Source organism: Amphiura filiformis, unplaced genomic scaffold, assembly GCF_039555335.1.
Source record: "Amphiura filiformis unplaced genomic scaffold, Afil_fr2py scaffold_24, whole genome shotgun sequence".
NCBI classification, from domain to species: domain Eukaryota; kingdom Metazoa; phylum Echinodermata; class Ophiuroidea; order Amphilepidida; family Amphiuridae; genus Amphiura; species Amphiura filiformis.
In genome coordinates this window covers 867169-887233 of record NW_027305488.1, presented here as the reverse complement: position 1 = coordinate 887233, position 20065 = coordinate 867169, and the positions used below count along the sequence as shown (strand labels likewise).

At 38.1% G+C, this 20065-nt stretch overlaps 1 protein-coding gene across 1 annotated transcript in view; it reads right to left on the bottom strand.

Annotated features, from left to right (window-relative positions):
• Positions 1 to 14958: 14958 nt before the first annotated feature.
• The window catches only part of LOC140143610 (helicase POLQ-like), a 36216-nt gene continuing 31109 nt past the window's right edge, over positions 14959 to 20065 (bottom strand). The window contains exons 16-19 of the mRNA XM_072165424.1: positions 19838 to 20014; positions 18188 to 18301; positions 16602 to 16736; positions 14959 to 15645 (exon numbers count right to left, since the gene is read on the bottom strand). Of these exons, the coding sequence (XP_072021525.1) occupies positions 15562 to 15645; positions 16602 to 16736; positions 18188 to 18301; positions 19838 to 20014 (510 nt within the window). The 3' untranslated portion in view covers positions 14959 to 15561. The remainder of the gene's footprint in view (positions 15646 to 16601; positions 16737 to 18187; positions 18302 to 19837; positions 20015 to 20065) is intronic.

Here is a 20065-nt window from a genome sequence, read left to right as displayed (position 1 = left end):
ACCAAAGTTACCCCGCTGACCGAAGTTACCACATTTTACGGTACCCCCTTAATTGCTACTTAATTCTTCATCTAACATATAGGGCCTACTAATTCTTTTTGGATTTTTGAGGCGTGCACCACTGACCGAAGTCCCTGGTTCATTTGTCTGGTCAATTGAATATACGCCATAGAGCCTTTGATTAGAAAGCACATTTTTATTGTTAACGGGATTGTTGACAAACAAAGAATAGAGAAAATTACTCGGAACTGGCTTAAAAATAAAGTTGCATAAAATCACACAGCCACACTTGTCATAAATATGCAATGCCCATTTTGTCCAGGCCCGTTTTATAAATGTATGCTTTTATTGTCATTTCACTGTTAAGACCGCTTGTTTTAAACTTTGGTGCTAACTTTAGAAAAAAACTTTTGAATAATTATATAGCACAAACAATTCTTATTATCTAGGCTTCTGTAACAATGGCAGCCAGTTGTTTGTTGTCTCTGACATATCCCTGTTTATAGACAAGTTCTTCACAGACTTTCAAACATCATTGCTATGAATTTGACCAGCATAAATATTTATGCATGCCATTTCACCCGTTTAACATTCTGAACATCATTTGGTTTATCAATCATATCGGATTTGCTCTTTGTACAGCCCCTCCATAAACGTGCATAAAAGTTGACGGACCCATTGAATTTAGCGGCGCTTGCACAACAGGCTATAAATCTACCTACGTTGGTATCCAAATTCATGTAGAACGCCTTTCCAATAATGGATGTAGCGAAATGAGCTCTAGTGAGTGCACGGTACTCTCCAGGGTCCAGGCTTACTGGTAAAGCCTACGCACGGAAAACGGGGAGTACCCAAACAAAAAGGGAGTATTAAAAACAATAAAAATTCCTTTAAAAGGAATAGGGTGGGCAAATGAAAAATTGTCAAGAGAAATGAAAGAATGAGTAAGTCAAGTTCACAATTAAAAACAGAAAATATGACACAACATCGATTTCCAATAGGGGAATTACACAAAACGTATAAACAAAGTTACAAGAGTTTTTAACCTTATACGTTTATACGTTTGTTATTCCCCCATTGGAGGTTGTGTCATATTTTCCCTGATTTTAATCTGATCTATTGCTTATCCTTTGTTCTCTGCTGGTCAGTTGGAACAGATTTTCCCTGTTTTTATATTAACCCTTCACATCATAACACAAGACGTTTTATGTTAACATTTTATATAAAACATGGTTATAAAACTTTTGTAGATAATAGTTATTTAAAACATTTTCGTAATCATACCTTGAGTTTTTTTTAATCATCAGATAGAAAGACTTCTGCTCATCTTCTCTGGTGAGACAACAGGGCTGGGGTATCTTTCCATATCAAAGTTTAAAAATCTGTCATATCAATTTCCTCAATATGTTGTATTGCAACTTATGAGGGGAAATGTTTGATTTTACAATATTTCGATATTATTTTTAACTTTGTAACTTTATCATGATTAACATAACTGTATTTCAAAGCGTCAAACTATATCATTATTTTGTCCCAACAAAAATAATCCAGGGAATAAAATATTCATTCATATGTTTATTTATTTTATTCAACCTGGGCCATTTCTACTGGTGCACATGCATTCTAATAATTTGTCTATAATACCTTATACAAGCATCAAAGATTTGAAAAGTAAATAGCCTATGTACACACTGAACACAATGCACATACAAGCTGTATTTAAGTAGGCCTACATGCCAAAGCTGTCAGTATAAAATGATATATATGACCTTCACGATGCTATTAATTTAGCCCAAAGATTAGGAAAACTAGCAAAACTGGTGAACTGGTACTGTTCAAATAAAAACATCTGCAAATCTTGCTGCAATTTCCAAATAGTATTTCTATTACATAAATAATTATTTTTGTTATTTCTTTTAATACAAACACATTACTGCCTATGACGACTTTATCGTATTACTTACATATCAAAATCAAGTAATAATTACAAAACTCGCCGTAAACTATCACCACTGTGGGTGTTTGGGATATAACCGGCACGAATATTTTCTCAACACTGCGGCATGTGAAAAAGTAGGTCAATAGTCAGAGAATACAGGGTGGGTGCGGCACGCCGCACCCACCCAAAAGGGAGTATTATTTAAAAAGGAGAAACTATTTAAAATGGGAACCTATTTGTGAAAAGCGGGAGGAAAGTTAAAGGGATTATTTGTAAAAGGGGAACTATTAATTTTACAAAATGGGTGAAAATAAAAGGGGCATTATTTGAAAAGGGGGATTCGAAAAGGGAAACTATATGAAAAGGGGGAAAGTCGAAAAGGGGGAAACTATTTGAAAAGGGGGAAAGTCGAAAAGGGAGAAACTATTTGAAAAGGGGGCAAGTCGAAAAGGGGGAAACTATTTGAAAAGGGGGAAAGTCGAAAAGGGGGGAAAGATAAGAAAAGGGGGAAAGTCGAAAAGGGGAAACTATAGTTTGAAAACGGGGAAAGTTAAAAAGGGTAAACTATTTGAAAAGGGGGAAAGTCGAAAAGGGGGAAAAGGGGGCAAGTCGAAAAGGGGGAAACTATTTGAAAAGGGGGAAAGTCGAAAAGGGGGAACTATTTGAAAACGGGGAAAGTTAAAAAGGGGGAAATATTTGAAAAGGGGGAAAGCATTTCGCAAAAAGGGGGAAAACTAAAAATTTGGGGATATGAATTATAAAAGGGGGAGTTTGGCGGAGATCAGACACCGTAGTAGGTATACGGGGATGTGCCACGGTTTTGGGGTATCTTTTCAGCAATTTTGGTATATCGATGGGTGGGTTTTCAGTGGAGACCAATGCGCCCAATTGGGCGCATTTGGGCAAAAGTGCCCCTAAAAGCACCCAATTATGGCAAATTTGGGTGCTTTTTGTGGAAAATTGGTATACTGATGGGTGGCAAAAACAACAAAAAGTAGGTATAGAGAAAGTCAGCATCCGAAAGTCTGCGTGGCACATCCCCGTAAAATTTTTTTCGAAGAACCCCCCCCCCCCCCCGGGTGCTGAATAGCCGACGTTTTATTCAACCTTCATCATTCAATAACCCGAGACCAATGATCACAATATCCGGTCTCTAAAAGATTAACTAAAAATATATATAGGCCTATTTTTAAATAAATAATGGAATTTTGCATAAAGGTCACTAATACGGCGGAATATTAGGCCTAGGCCTATAGACAGAAGTTGTAATGTTTGGCGTAAAAAGTCGAGGAAGCATACCGTAGCCTACTCGGAGAGATACCCGCGGGGAAAAGTAAATTTCATGAATTGGGAAATCTGACCATTTGCCTGGTTACCCCCAAATCGCCTACAGTATCGTAGCTAGCGGGGTGGCAGAGTGCCCGCGGCCCGGCTGACAAAAATGAAAGAAAAAAAGTGCCCCTCTGACAAAAAATGAAAGAGAAAATCTGGAGTGCAAACTGGAAAAGAAAAGGGCAAGGAACCCTTTTCCACCAAAATTCACCACGATCATTGGCCAAAATATATAATGTAATTTTTTTGCGCGCTACGCTCGCACTATCGTCACAATATTTAAAGCCTTATTATTTGGAATCTCAAAGAGTACAGTCTCTCTAAAAAACAAAACCGGTATAGGCCTATGTACCGTATTGTATGATGCAACTGCATTTTTTTCCGTCTGTGCCCCAAAAAAATTATTTTGCAAATTATTTTGCCCCTTCTGACCAAGAAAGTTGGCTACGCCCCTGCCAAATAGTGAATTTTCAGTGATTGTTTGATTTCGACTCGTACTACTCGAGTAACAGGAGAGAATCCCCCAAAGACAACACTAATTGGTATTTTACGTCCCTTTTTACGGTCTCTGTGTTTCTACTCGCTTATTCTCAGCCCAAGTTAGCTCAAAGTTATATTTTGCAAAAGTGGCCGGTGATTAAATGATAACAAAATGTAATACGGTATGGTACCTCTTGGCACGTCTTCTTTAAATTCAAAACTGTGTTTAGATTTTAACCCCTCAACCTTAGTCCTCGTTCCCCAAGGACCAAAAAAGGAGAGCGGTTGGCCTACCATTTGATTCATGCCATCTTCAGCAGATAGCAGCGCCGTTTGATTCATGCTATCTTCAGTAGATAGCAGCACCATTTAAATCATGCTATCTTCAGTAGATAACAGCACCATTTGATTCATGCTATCTTCAGTAGATAGCAGCACCATTTGATTCATGCTATCTTCAGTAGATAGCAACACCATTTGATTCATGCTATCTTCAGTAGATAACAACAACATCGATTTGCGTTATCTTCTGTAGATAACAGCACCATTTGATTAATGCTATCATCAGTAGATAGCAGCACCATTTGATTTATGCTATCTTCAGTAGATAGCAGCACCATTTCATTCATGCTTTCTTCAGTAGATAGCAGCACCATTTGAATATCTTCAGTAGATAGCACCATCGTTTCATTCATCCTATCTTTAGTAGATAACAACAACATAGATTCACGTTATCTTCAGTAGATAGCAGCACCATTTGATTAATGCTATCATCAGTAGATAGCAGCCCCATTTGATTTATGCTATCTTCAATAGATAGCAGCACCATTTCATTCATGCTTTCTTCAGTAGATAGCAGCACCATTTGAATAATATCTTCAGTAGATAGCACCATCGTTTAATTCATCCTATCTTTAGTAGAGAGCAGCACCGATTCATGCTATCTTCAGTAGATAGCAACACCATTTGATTCAAATCTTCAGTAGATAACAGCGCCATTTGATTCATGCTATCTTCAGTACATAGAATCGCCATTTGATTCATGCTATCATCAGTAGATAGCAACACCATTTGATTCATGCTATCTTCAGTAGATAGAAACACCATTTGATTCATGCTATCTTCAGTAGATAGCAACACCATTTGATTCATGCTAGCTTCAGTAGATAACAACAACATCGATTCGCGTTATCTTCAGTAGATAGCAGCACCATTTGATTCATGCTATCTTCAGTAGATAGCAACACCATTTGATTCATGCTATCTTCAGTAGATAACAACAACATCGATTCGCGTTATCTTCAGTAGATAGCAGCACCATTTGATTCATGCTATCATCAGTAGATAGCAGCACCATTTATGCTATCATCAGTAGATGGCAGCACCATTTGATTTATGCTATCTTCAATAGATAGCAGCACCATTTCATTCATGCTTTCTTCAGTAGATAGCAGCACCATTTGAATAATATTTTCAGTAGATAGCACCATCGTTTCATTCATCCTATCTTTAGTAGATAGCAGCACCAATTGATTCATGCTATCTTCAGTAGATAGCAACACCATTTGATTCAAATCTTCAGTAGATAACAGCGCCATTTGATTCATGCTATCTTCAGTAGATAGAATCGCCATTTGATTCATGCTATCATCAGTAGATAGCAACACCATTTGATTCATGCTATCTTCAGTACCGGTAGATAGCAACACCATGCGATTCATGCTATCTTCAGTAGATAGCAGCAACATTTGATTCATGCTATCTTCAGTAAATAGTAGCACCATTTGATTCATGCTATCTTCAGTAGATAGCAACACTATTGATTCATGCTATCTTCAGTAGATAGCAACACCATTTGATTCATGCTATCTTCAGTAGATAACAGCACCATTTGATTCATGCTATCTTCAGTAGATAGCAGTACCATTTGATTCATGTTATCTTCAGTAGATATCAGTGCCAGAAAGCAGCATTAGTTTTATTCATCTTCAGTATAAGTATAGCATGACTTGATTTACATTGTTGTTTTCTGTGTCACATTATTATAAAGACATGAAAGAAACACACAGCTATATTAGCTATCACACAGTTTTATCATTTTTTGTTGCATTTGTGATTTATTGTGTAATATAATTGCATTCTTGCTGCCCTCACATTAAGAGGTATAAAGACATTATCATTTTATACAAAGTAGCACCACATAATGTTTTTTGGTAGGCATCTATTTTTTACATTCTTGGCTTCAGATAATATACTACAAATACTACATGGTTAGTTAGAGGGGAAATAGCGCAAACTGTTTGTTCTCTCGGCACTGGCTACAGGCCTGTCACTCCAGGCCCATGACGGGTCTATCACCCTGGACCCGGAGGGTGAGGGGTGATAGGCCTGTATGTTTCATACCTTCTGGATGGTTCAATCAGAAGGTGTCTTCTGAATTGAACCGTCTTCCCCTAGAAATATAAATTGAGCATTTTTGCCACTGCAGTCTTCAATTGATAAACCCATACACACCATATGGACGACATGACCTTAATCTTCCACACAAGGATTGTGAATTTCAAATGGGTTTACCTGAATGGATGACTCCATTTGAAATCCGAGTATCCTTGGCAAAAGTACCTCTCTCGTCCATAAATTGACCGTTGAAAGTTCGTCGTTGTTTATGATGCGTGTCACACATTGGAACTTTGTACTATACATGATGCTGAAGAGGTACTTTTGTGCACGCGATAGGGGAAATTATTTCATGCTTCGGGTTTTATCGGAATGACTCAGTTTGAAAAGGTCTATAGCAGTGACAACAAAAGATACCATGCTACATGCCTGACCGACCCTATTTTACATTTTTGTTTATGTTTTTTTAACTTTTGACTTTTTTGGCCAAAGTGAATCACATGGTTTGAGTTTAAAAGAAACTCATTAACTATAAAAACAGCCATCTCTCAACACATGATATTCAAAATTCCAGCACCAAAATTGTCAACCCAATAATACAATGAAGGCTGACGACAAATGAGCACAAATAACCATGACGTCATTGCTCTAGACAATTTTGGCACAGGAATTTTGAATATAGCGTGTTGAGAGCTGGCTGTTTTCATGGTCAATATGAGTTTAATTCAAATAAAACCATGTGATTCGTGCTTGATAATTATTATAACATATGTGACACGATCAAGGGAAATGAGTCGGATGTCGATAATATTAATTTTGATATATTGGCAAAGAAAGCGTTAAAATTCTTTTGTTTTATATTGTTTTTAGCGATTGATAAATTGACGTAACTTCACAAAGAAAATTCGTATCAACATGGGGTTTTCAGTTTCTGAAAGCCCTGCATGTCCTCTTTAGAAACATGTGTAAAACTCATTTTCGACATGTGACTCATTCCCCTTGATCATGTCACATATGAGACATAATGTTGTGATTGTCATGCACTTCCTTTACATTAGCACCTCTCAGCAGTATGTCCAAAATAACAGGTGCAGGACAGGTGGTTAAGGGATCTAGAATGAGCGTTTCGACAGTATTTTTTGTGGGACAGGAGAGCACATCAGACATATCGAACTGCATTCTGAATATGAAGAATGGCTTTCTGATATCAAATAATTTTCATTTTTGAAAATCACGATATAATACAAATTTTATGACAAATTATAAAAATTGATATTTTTCAAATTTTTGATATATAACAGTCCTCGAAGTAAATTTTATAAATCTAATGATTATATTCTTAAAGTGTGTGTAGCTGGGAGGAAAAGCCGACAATCAATTGAAAATTTTGACCTTTCATATTGAAGATATGGATTTTTTTCAAAAACACCTAATTTTTTTAGGTGTTTTGGGAAAAAAATCCATATCGTTCAATACGAAAGGTCAAAATTTTCAATTGATCGTCAGCTTTTCATCCCACCTACATACACGTTAAGTATAAATCATCAGATTTATAAAGTTTACTTTGAGTACTGTTAAATATCAAAAATATCAATTTTTAATCATTTGCCATAAAATATGTATTACATTGCGAATTTCAAAAATCAAAATTATTTGATATCAGAAGGACATTCTTCGTATTCAGAATGCAATTCGATATGTCTGATGTGCTCTAATGTCCCACAATAAATACTGTCCAAACGTTCATACCCCTTCCCTTAAGGCACTGGTTAATAGCCAAATGAAATAAATCGACCAATAAAATAGTTTTAACTTACATTCAGAAATATAAATAATTATAATCATAATAAATTATATTGTCAAAAGTTTAGCAGAAAGCCAAATATTAATTCATCTCTTTGTTAAATTCACAACTATGACTTCTCTTGAATTATAGGCCACTGATCAGCCACTACAGCAATGTACAGTTGACTAACCCTACATGCCATTGGCCATGCCATCCTCTTTCAATCATTTCCCACACTGAATCACTTTAAACAACTGAAATGCTGCCCTCTTGATTCTCTAACGTTTTATATCAAGAGAATTCAACATGCTTAAACATGAATTCAACAACTGTTCCTATATCTTTGTACAGGATCAACCGTTGTTAATCCGTGATTAATCCATACTTTTACTGTAGCATATACGCGAACGTGAGCCAGACTACGCGTTAAGCGTGAGCGTGTAAAATTTGTCATGCCTAGAACCTGTGCACAAGCATGGCGGCTAAACATTGCAGTTTTGTTCTGTAGATTTATTGCTGATATCAACAGAGAATTCTTTTGTAAGGCTGAGTGGCAATGATTAACTGACATTCCTCATAAAATAATCATGTGAATTATACAATCTTTCAATTATGTTTCACCACTGTTCATCACCGTTTAACAACTCGCGTCCGGCCGCATCGTTGTTAAACAGTGATGAACAACTGTAAAACATGATTGAATCCCTAATTTAACAAAGTGATGAATCGCTATTCAGTATTCTGACAAACTCATAATATAAATCCACATCTGTCAAAAGCATTAATTTACACATCTCTGAGATAAATATCACCCATGACAGGTGGATGGGTAGCCAGCTAAGGCACTGGTTAATTAAACAAGACTTAAATACTAGGGTTGTTTAAATTTTTTCAGATATATAGATAATTGTAATAATAATAATAATAAATTCCATAATATCTTACTGGCATACTACATTGTATGTTCAGCCTATAAGTAGCAAGATATAACATCATGGACTGATATAGAATGATGTGTATGCTGTTAGCACCTATGCTCAGTGTGCTTTTCATAATGTGCGTCTAGCGCACCCTTTTTGAATTTACACAAATGTAAAACTTATAGGTTGAACAAAGTTTAGTAATAAATATTTTTTCTTCATAATGAAATGCCCTGAGCCTACGGGTGTCTCCCTATCTTTTTCAGGCTTTACCTTTTTCTTGTGTATGAAACTTTCATCAAATATAATGACTTCGGCGATGTAATTTTGCGTCGCCTTCGACTGACGAACGGACATTGACCCAGGAGAGTTTGTTGACTTGTTTACTTGCTGTATTTGCACAAGGCGCACATTCCTGATTGTTTGCGTATTTTCGGACTTTCATATTAAATGAAACCCAAATTATTCCTTTTGTTAATTAATTGACGCTAATTGCATATTAATTGTCCCATCACTTCTCTTCCTCGTTATTGTGGATGCGTCTGCATTTGTGGTATGCATTATGCAGCGGAAGGTAGACGCATTTCTGCAATGGGGACGGAGAGATGCGGCGACTATGTCGACGCACTTTTGCGTCGCTATGTCGACGCACTTTTGCGTCGCACTTTTACGTCGCCGTTCCCTGATTGGTTGGTGCTGTTGCTGGGTCGACTGGCATGTGAGAGGAGCGTGCCATGAGCGTGCGCGTGGGCCAGTCATCCGATGCACCTTCACTTATGATTTGGAGCTTGTTGAGTTAACACGTGCATTTGTTTCTGTGCAAAGACGGCTTGACCATTTGTTTAGAGACATGACTTTCAATATAAGCGGCAGTCTCTGTATGGTTAGGATTCGTGTTTTATTAATAAATCGTGTTATTTTGTGATTGTACTTCCATTGTCGTTTTGCTCCATATTTTCCGTTCTCTGAGTTATTTATCAGGAAATCACGCATCATCCATATACCACACCCTGAGTAAATCATTACATTGGTGAGCAGCGGTGCGATTTCGATATGACTTCTGAAATCGTTAGTGAACCCACTGGTAAGGATGAATTAAATATGCGTGATTTTCTGGAACAGACCAAAGTCCGGCTGCAAGAAATAAAAAGCCGTAACAGTGTCTCGTATACGAGCGACTACGCTTGTGGTAGTAGGCCTACTAGACCTACAGGGACAGCTTATTTTGATTTTGACTTTGAGTCTGAAAGTGAACCGGCGAAACTGCCGAGGCTCTCCGATTTAGAAGGAGCACACAACAAAGTCCCTTGTGTAAAACAAGGAGGCCGTACCTGTACAAAACATGTACGATGTTGCCTGTAAGTCCTGATGAGACGAGGTGCACATCAATGACAAAACCATTGATGAAGCCATCAGAATATGACGGCTCAACACCGCTACAGGATTATTTGGCACACTTTGAAATTGTGTGTGAATTAAATGCTTGGCCTGATGATGTCAAAGCAGCATTTTTGGCTACCAGCCTTAGAGGGGCTGCTCTTGCGGTTCTGAGTGATTTGGAAGAACATTCCAGGTATCACTATCCAGCGTTGATAAACGCACTGGAAAGGCGTTTCAACTCTGAAAATAAAGCAGAGTTGAATAAGACGCTATTAAAGAACAGAACCCGTGAAAAGGGCGAGTCACTTCCAGAGCTGGCACAAAATTTGCGTAGATTAACCAAATATGCATACCCAAATGTACCTAGGAGTATGCAAGACATTCTGGCTAAAGATCAGTTCTTAGACGCATTGGACCCTGATATGAGATGGAGCATATTTCAAACCAGGCCTAAGACCCTGGATGAAGCACTTGATGTTGCTATCGAGTGTGAGGCCTTCAAATTGGCCGAAAATCAGAGGTCATGTCAATACGTCAGATCTGTGAGCAATCTTGAAGTAGGCCTAGACCTACAGTCGGACAAATTGGAGTCATCTGAACAAGTTGACTCGCTCATGTCGAAGGACCAAATAGTCTTACAGTCCCTGCTGGAAATTCTCAGGGTAATTCTCCAGAAGATCGAGTCTGTGCAAAATAATGACCAAAGTTACGAAAACCAACGCCGTAACCATGGTAACTATGACAACAAAAGACACAGAAAAGATCTGATCTGTTTTAAATGTGGAGAAGTTGGTCACTTCCAAAGACACTGCAAAGTGAGTAGGCCTATAAACTCGACGACATCTCCAACTTTGTCAAACACGTCCGATGAACATGATCATGATGACAACTCAAAACGAGTGTCAAACGTGAAAATGGTGCTGTCTAACATGCCTAATAACGTGGTCAAGGAAAACACGGACGTGGAAGAAATGAAGACTGTAGGCTTACAATACAGTCATGATGACAACTTGATGCACGATGTTCACGGGACTAAGCAACCAGTAGAACTGAGTGAAAATGATCCTGAAAATCTTATAGATTTTTGGCAGTTCAGTTGCAATGGCCTTGATGAACTGACAAGTGCAGAGGAACCAAAAGAAATGGATGACTCTGAAAAATCCATTTATGTAAATCATGTGAAACATGATGAATTCATGTGCAACAGTCAAAATTGTCAAGACCAGGACAAAGATACCCGTAAAAATTCTATCAATGGTCTGATAAAGACCTGAGGAAGGAACAGATGGAAGACCAAGTCCTGAACCAAATTATGTCTTGGAAAGAGTTAGATTGTGATCGCCCGAAATGGGAAGACATTTCACAAGAAAATCTAACTCTGAAAACATATTGGTAATTTTGGGACCAATTTGAAATTGCCAATGGTGTTCTTTACAAACGCTGCGACTCAGACTGTGGAGACAAAGTTTCAATGAAACTTGTAGTTCCACAGCATTTGCGTATGAAGGTGTTTGAAGATACAAATAAACACCAAGAACACTCTGAAGGTACCCAGAAAATAATGAAAATTATTGGCAAGCGGTATTGGTGGGTGAAATGGCTTACAGATGTGAAACGCATTAGTAAAAAGTGCGAGTTATATGCCAGAAAACCCACAAAAAGTAGATATCACAATGATGAACTACCGCTTGAACGTCAATTTATAATTGATGCCATTATGCCATTTTTGCCTAATTGTGACAATGAATCAAAAATGGATCCTTCGTGGACCATGCCCTTCCAGAACAGGAAGAGGAAGTTGTCGCATATAAATTAATATAGCAAAAATCGTGTCATTATACAGTAGCCTGCACGTTACAAAAGTAGGCCTATTATCTTAAGTTTAAAATAATGGCATAAATTGATCGCCAAAAAAGTCGATCTCATGACAATTACAAGAAACCGGGTTTGACACAAAAAGGCCTAAAATAGGCCACCCGTGAGAATAAAAGAAAGACAGCTGTAGAACATGAAGAATGGAGATAAAAATTTCTCCATAGGGCCTATACCCATTTTGTGGGGTTGAATTGAAGTCTTTGAAGACCCTTCATGTGCGTGGATGTTTGATTATTCCGTGAAAACAAGTCGGAATATAATTTTTAGGCCTGTAGGTCTATGCATGTATATGAAAATTGATGTTGGCTTTAACGCATGATAAAGTTGCTTGATTGAATGAAAACGATTGAAGATGACAACCAACTTGTAGTGAAATGGGTTGTGGCCTATATGATTGTTATGATGAACTTGAAAGCCTTAAGGTATTGCTGAAATTGGCATTCAGAGCAAGCGCGCAAATGTTCTGGATGCCATATGCAATGTATGTTCATCAGATTTAATTAAAAGTTCTGAACTTGCTGGTCGAGTTTTATAAGAGAACTTAAAAGAAATCTAATTGATTGATAATGCAAGTTTGGTTTGTCTAGTCATTCAAGCGAGAAGATGTGAATTTGAAATTGAAAAGTTGAAGCCAAATCAAGATGTTTTAATAACCTACATGCTGTACATGCATAACCAAAACGCACAAGAAGTTTTGAAGTTTTCTATGAAGTTTATAGAAAAAGGCACCAAAAGCTGTCTACATGCGAAATTACGCATTTTCAGTAATGTCACCCCGGAAGCAAACAGCTCCTGTACCGCGAAATTTGGCGATGCAGAGCGAGTTTGCAACATTGATGACAACAGCTGCATGTCGCCGTGGAAAACAACAACTTGTGATGAAGAACTTGACGAAAATGTCGACGCAAAAGTGCGGACACCGAGGCTACAAGACCCTGAATGACTATGGTAAATGCTGACGCTGCTGTGATGATGGTTTCTGTGGCTTCAATTGGATTTTGAACATTTGCTATTCATTTACATGGACATTAATGGAGACGCAAAATTGCCATTGAACTTGCATGACTGATGGGAACTTTTAAATACAAGCTTACTGGCGTGAGCTTGTAAGTTTCTCTCTATGGATATATCGACGAAGTGCCGTGGAATTTTTATATAATCTCCTGAAGCTGAACTACCTTTCACCGCCTTTGGACAATGATTTGTATTTCTACCGATGAACTTGAAGTTGTGAATTTGCATGCATGCACGATGCATGCAACGAACATTGACTGTCATGACTGTCGAAGCCCTAGGCTAGCATCGCCATGCCACGTTCAACGACAACGATCGCCGATTATTATATGTTTTTGAACTCTTCGGACTGGATTTTACCAGATTGAAATTAATTATTATGACGACTAGTGTATAAAGTTGTATGTAGGGTAAGTGTAACTCGCTCCCCTTTTTGAATTAATTATTGTTGTATTTTCCCCTAGGCGCGGCTGTTGTTGTTTTCATTCCCCGAGTAGACGCATTTATGCGTCCACATAAAATTGGTCATGTTCGTGAAATTGTATCCGAAGACGAAGTCTCATCTGTTTACCCGTGAACAACAGCTAGCGAGTTACACCTATCCAAATCTTTAGGCACCGCTGACTTGACACAACTCAACGTTAGGCCTTTAGGTTGAGTTTAGGGCGTAATTTTAAGATTTTTAATTGAAAATTCCAAATTTGTAGGCACCCCAAATTTAGGCCCGTTTTTCTTGAAATGTTTTCGGCATTATGTTGTTTTTATATGCACTTTGTTTGAACATGTTGAAATTGAATGACAGTAACAAATTTAGTATCAGTAGACGCAAATTTGCGGGGCTTTGCCGCCGCTGTATTTTTGATTAAAATGAAATATTGAATTACATTTTGGCCACTGTGTGAGCTACCAAAATTATTGCTTTTAATGTAAATACTTGTTTCTGTGGAAAAATTAATTTTTAAATGCATCTTTGAAATTCGATTTATTGTACAAGATTTGAGTACAAATCTTTTTTTATAGGTTTGGAGAGTGAAATGCCCTGAGCCTACGTTTGTCTCTCTATCTTTTTCAGGCTTTACCTTTTTTCTTGTGTATGAAACTTTCATCAAATATAATGACTTTGGCGATGTAATTTTTGTCCGCCTTCGACTGACTGACGAACGGACATTGACCCAGGAGAGTTTGTTGACTTGTTTACTTGCTGTATTTGCACAAGGCGCACATTCCTGATTGTTTATGTATTTTGGACTTTCATATTAAATGAAACCCAAATTATTCCTTTTGTTAATTAATTGACGCCAGTTGCTTATAAGTTGGCCCATCACTTGTCTTCCTCGTTATTGTGGATGCGTCTGCATTTGTGGTATGCATTATGCAGCGGAAGGTAGACGCATTTCTGCAATGGGGACGGAGAGATGCGGCGCTATGGCGACTATGTCGACGCACTTTTGCGTCGCACTTTTACGTCGCCGTGCCCTGATTGGTTGGTGCTGTTGCTGGGTCGACTGGCATGTGAGAGGAGCGTGCCATGAGCGTGCTTGGCGTGGGCCAGTCATCCGATGCACCTTCACTTATGATTTGGAGCTTGTTGAGTTAACACGTGCATTTGTTTCTGTGCAAAGACGGCTTGACCATTTGTTTAGAGACATGACTTTCAATATAAGCGGCAGTCTCTGTATGGTTAGGATTCGTGTTTTATTAATAAATCGTGTTATTTTGTGATTGTACTTCCATTGTCGTTTTGCTCCATATTTTCCGTTCTCTGAGTTATTTATCAGGAAATCACGCATCATCCATATACCACACCCTGAGTAAATCATTACAATAATATGGCATAATAATATTCCAATCTAATTTCACCTACAATACATATCTCCATCGCACATGTCTTCATTGTTTAATAAATATTCATAACCTGAATATACATGATTCACAAGACCAAATCAAACTTGTATATTTGCCAAAACTGTGCCGTTACTAATAAACAACAGTTAATAACCTCAGCATGCATATTCTATGCGAAGGAGCAATTTCAATTCCATGACGGCATCTGTACCATGGATGGACTCATTGACTAGTATTAAACATTGGTTTTCTGGCTATCTTTTCATAATCATTCAGCATCACATGTGGGAGATGGCATATGATCTTTTCCTCACATGTAATCAGTACCATTAATGCTCTGCATACGTCTTCAACATTAAAACTCCCAAGTTCTGAAATATTTTCTCAAAATATCAAGTGCTTTCTCAAGAACCACTGAACCAATACTAGGCTTGTTTGTACTCATTTTAATGCATTTGTCATACTGATTTCAAATATGGTCATTGAAATATGCAATTCTAAAATTTTTGAATTTTAAAGAAAATTGGAAATTTGTTGTCTGCAATCGACACCCATGGAGAGGGTTAGTCCATGCCATCTGTACTATGGATGACTCATTGAGTAGTATTGAGCATTGGTTTACTGGCCATTTCTTCTGCTTCTTCCCTCAAAGCTTCTGCCCGCTCGGACAATTCCATCTAAAAATAACAAAAACAAACAAAATATAAGTCCATATCAAAAGAACAAGAGATGACTTTTCAGAGCAAAATTAGAAAAGCAGTTGCCACCCTCAACCGGAATCCTATTCATAATTGCAACCCCAACTCACATGCCAACCCTAATCCTAAATACAAAGAAAAAAGTGCAGTGATTGTGCAGTGTAGGCATGCCCACAAGCCTCAGCACACTTTACAGGAATTCACTGTCCACTTTGGCCCCAGATGCACCATATGATTGCAAGGGACTTGCAGCTAAGAATCGCACACCCTATACATGCCACAATGAGGCACTAAAATTTGTTCAGCATATAATTGGCGAAAAAAATATGACTTGTACAGTAGCATAGCCAGGATTTTAGTGTTAGGGGCAAAGCCAAATTTTCATTCCCATTTGTCAATTTGTTGTCCCATTTTTAGTCATTTTAAAAAACTTTACTCTTTCTATTCCCATTGTACCCCTAAAAATTTTTTATGTGGGGGCAGTTTGCCCCCGGCTCCCCCTGGCTATGCCCTGGATATGACTTATAGCATTGTGTATTGATATAAAAGGTGTGCACACCGCACTGATGCCAGTTACGCGTTGTGTAATGTGTGACTGACGCACATTTATATGTGAAATTGTGTGAGTTGGGACTTTATGAACTTGTGCAGTAATAAAAAACGAATAATTTTCACAACTTTACACCTACTTATCTCAGCTTGGGTGGCAGCAGTCATTCCATAGGGGCAGTTTATGCAGACTCAAAATTATTTAAAAATCAGCTTAAAAGGACACTAAATCAAAAATAATACCGTTGCCTGAACATTGCAAATGTAACCCAAATTAAGTCAAGTCATATCATGGTTTTCTGAGCCTCGCCAAGTGATCTTCAAGTAGTCTAATTCGGGAGCAAAAGATGAACGTTGGCATCAATGCCAGAACGTTTTCAACATACCTTGGCTGCAGACACAATTTGGAGAGCCATTTTGCGAGGCATGTGTTCCACTTCCTGTACTAGTGTATTAATATCGGCATGTGCTAGGTGCCGCAGCGTCTTGTAACCCGCCTTCACCAACTGTTTAGCACGACCCTGAAAGTACAAATAAAACATACCTGCCGTAAACAAATCTGTCACTATAATTAAAGACATAATTAAAAAGACAATTCATCATCACAACACTTGTAAACAAACCTTGCTCGAGTCTGATTGACAGATGACATTAGACGCAAACTAGTCTTTTTAATTCTGTCTTTAATTATAGGTGACACAGTCTGGTCTGATCAGACCAAATATTGAAACTGAGATATAGGCAAAAACAAGGAGCAAACAAACATAAGAAAATGAAATTAAGATTTAATTTAAATCTGGTCAACCAGACATACCTATTTTTGACGGTTGAACCGACTCTGCGACTGAAACCTTCAGTTTTAAATTAAATCTTAATTTCAACATATACATGTGTACCCAGATGAATGAGAGTCTACACAGTTTGATAAGAAAATGAACATATAAAAAGTTGAAAAACAGTGTCTTTTTTTTGATGGAAATAAGCAAACTATGAAAGGAGGAAACATAAAAAAAAACAAGCATAATTTGAACCGTGTTCACAGTAGAGGAACATGAAACATGGTTGCTTTTTCGACGGGAATACGCAAACTATGATGATATTTTATAAGTTCCCTGCCGAGCAATTATTGAAGGATGAAACATGAAAAGTGATCCTGCCTGGGAATTGGATGAACCCAGATCCTCAGGTTTATGAGACCTGAAGCTTAACAACTTGGCCACAGAATTAAGCTTCATGATTAAGCAGACTGGAAATTAACTTATAAGCAGTCACTCAACCATACCTCCTTTGTGCAAGCCATCCCACAGTATCTAGGGCTTCAACAAGCATCAATTGAGCCGTCCTCAAGAACGTAACATGAAAACAGTGGCTTTTTCAACAGGAATAAGCAAACTATGATGAAATTTTATAAGTTCGCCAGCAAGCAATTCTTGAAAGAGGAAACAGGAAATGTGTTCCCGTCTGGGAGGGAATTGAACCATGATATTTACACTTGTCAATTCAAGCCCTAGATACTATGGGATGATTTGAACTAAGGAGGTAGGGTTGCGTAACTGTTTATGTGTTGAATTTCCAGTCTGCCTAATCAAGAAGCTCCTGTGGCCAAGCGGTTAAAGCGCAGGTCTCATAAACCTCCTAGAATCTCTTAGGTTATTGATATTTAAGAATGTGAATATGGTATAAGAGCACAAACCAACCTTACCATGCTCACTCTATGAGGCCACCCACTCCAATCTGGTATAGTCATCTACTCACCAATAAGCCCCACTCTGGTTTTCAATGAACTACTGCAGCCAGAGTGGGACTAACTGGTGTTGGGACGCAGATACAATGTATCAATTCCACTTCAGTAAATACTGTATAATTTGTTTGTAAATATTCACTATTTATTTTGTAAATATCTACCAGATTTGAGTGGGGTGAGACCGGTTTGCGGTCTCAAAAGTTTATCTTATCTTATCTCTTATCTTACCTGTTTGACACCAGGAATTTCCAGCAAGGCGACCAGATCTGGAGTAGCTAGGTAGGTGAGGTCATATACAACCTTGGCAAGGAGCTGTTGAAATGCCCAAAACTCTGGCAAATCCTGAAATAATAATGATGAAATAAAAGAAAGATAAATAAAAGAGATTAGACTAATTGTGCACACCGGAAGTAAGGATCGAACATCGTTATCCTGAAGATGTACATCGCCCATAATGGGCTAAATCGTTAATCATGAGTAAAATTCTTTTTTGTGTAAAAGAAAGAAATTTGTGACCCATCACATCAAAACCAACCACCTTGCGGCAGAAATGAAAATTGAGATTTAAACACGAGGATAAACTGCTGTTTTTTAGCTTTAAAATGACACCTTACTTGTTGAAATCAGATACAGTAAAAATGTTTTTATGAGGCAAAACAAGCTCAAATTTCTATTTATTTTCTTTATATTTTCTCATCTTCTTTCATTGTTATCTGCCAATGAAGTCAGCCACGAAGTGGTCGGTTTTGATCGGGTCACATTTATTCAGTTTACCTAAAAACCTGATGAATGTATTCAGTGGTGCCATGGTTCAATAGATTCCACCATTCCCCATATTAACCAGTCCTTTACCTTTCAAAATCTTTGTATACTGGAGGCGAAACTTGCAGCAGATGAAAACAAGTTCTGTACAAACCCTCTGGGCACCTGTGACCTCAAATATTGACAAAACATCCTGTATGCTCTTCTGGTTCAGTAGACACCATAATCCCCCATCAGCGTAAATATTGGCTAGTCCCTTACCTCACAAAATCTTTGTATTTCTAGGCGAAACTTGCAGCAGATGAAAACAAGTTCTGTACAAACCCTCTGGGCACCTGCGACCTCCATATTGACAAAACATCCCATATGTGACCTGCTACCATGAAATCAGCGTAAAGTCGCAAGGTGTTAGTCACACAAAACGCCCTGACTATTGTGTTGGTGTTCACTCACCTGTTAAAGCCACTAAGTATGTCTGTATGTCCTTTGTGAATGGGGCACAATGGGCCATTCACAAAGGATAATACTACTGGCTTGTACAGGTGGCGGCAAACAAAGAACATCACTTAGTCGGACCAAATATCTCGAACTACAAACTCAACAAAATGAGTATAAAGTCGTGGTGACTTTACGCTGAGTTCGTGGTAGCAGGTCACATATGCTCTTCAGGCTCAGTAGACACCACAATCCTCCCATCAGCATAAATATTAGCTAGTCCCTTACCTCACAAAATCTTTGTACACTGGAGGCAAAACTCGCAGCAAAACTTAGATTTGTATGAAACCTCTGGGCACTTCATATCTTGACAACACAACCCATATGCTCTTCTGGTTCAGTAGACCCCACCATTCTCACTACCTTCATATAAGCTAGTCCCTTACCTCACAAAATCTTTGTATACTGGAGACAAAACTTGCAGCCTCTGGGCACCTTAAATCTTGATGACACATCCCATATACTCTTCTGGTTCAGTAGACTCAACCATTCCTATTCCATATATGATAGGAACTGCCACTTGCCTTCAATTAGTGCTATAGTTATGTTTGTGACTCCTACTGGATCTACTATATTATTATTATCATCCCCCCCTGGTGTAAATATTAGCTAGTCCCTTACCTCACAAAATCTTTGTACACTGGAGGCAAAACTTGCAGCAGATGAAAACAAGTTCTGTATGAAACCTCTGGGTACCTCAAATCTTGACGATACATCCCATATACTCTTCTGGTTGAGTAGACTCCATAAGATTAATGTGAGATAGAAACGCTGCACTCGGAAGTGGGTGTCATCATCCTGAAAATCAAATCAATGATCTCTTACTGTAAAAGTGTTTAAGTGGACATT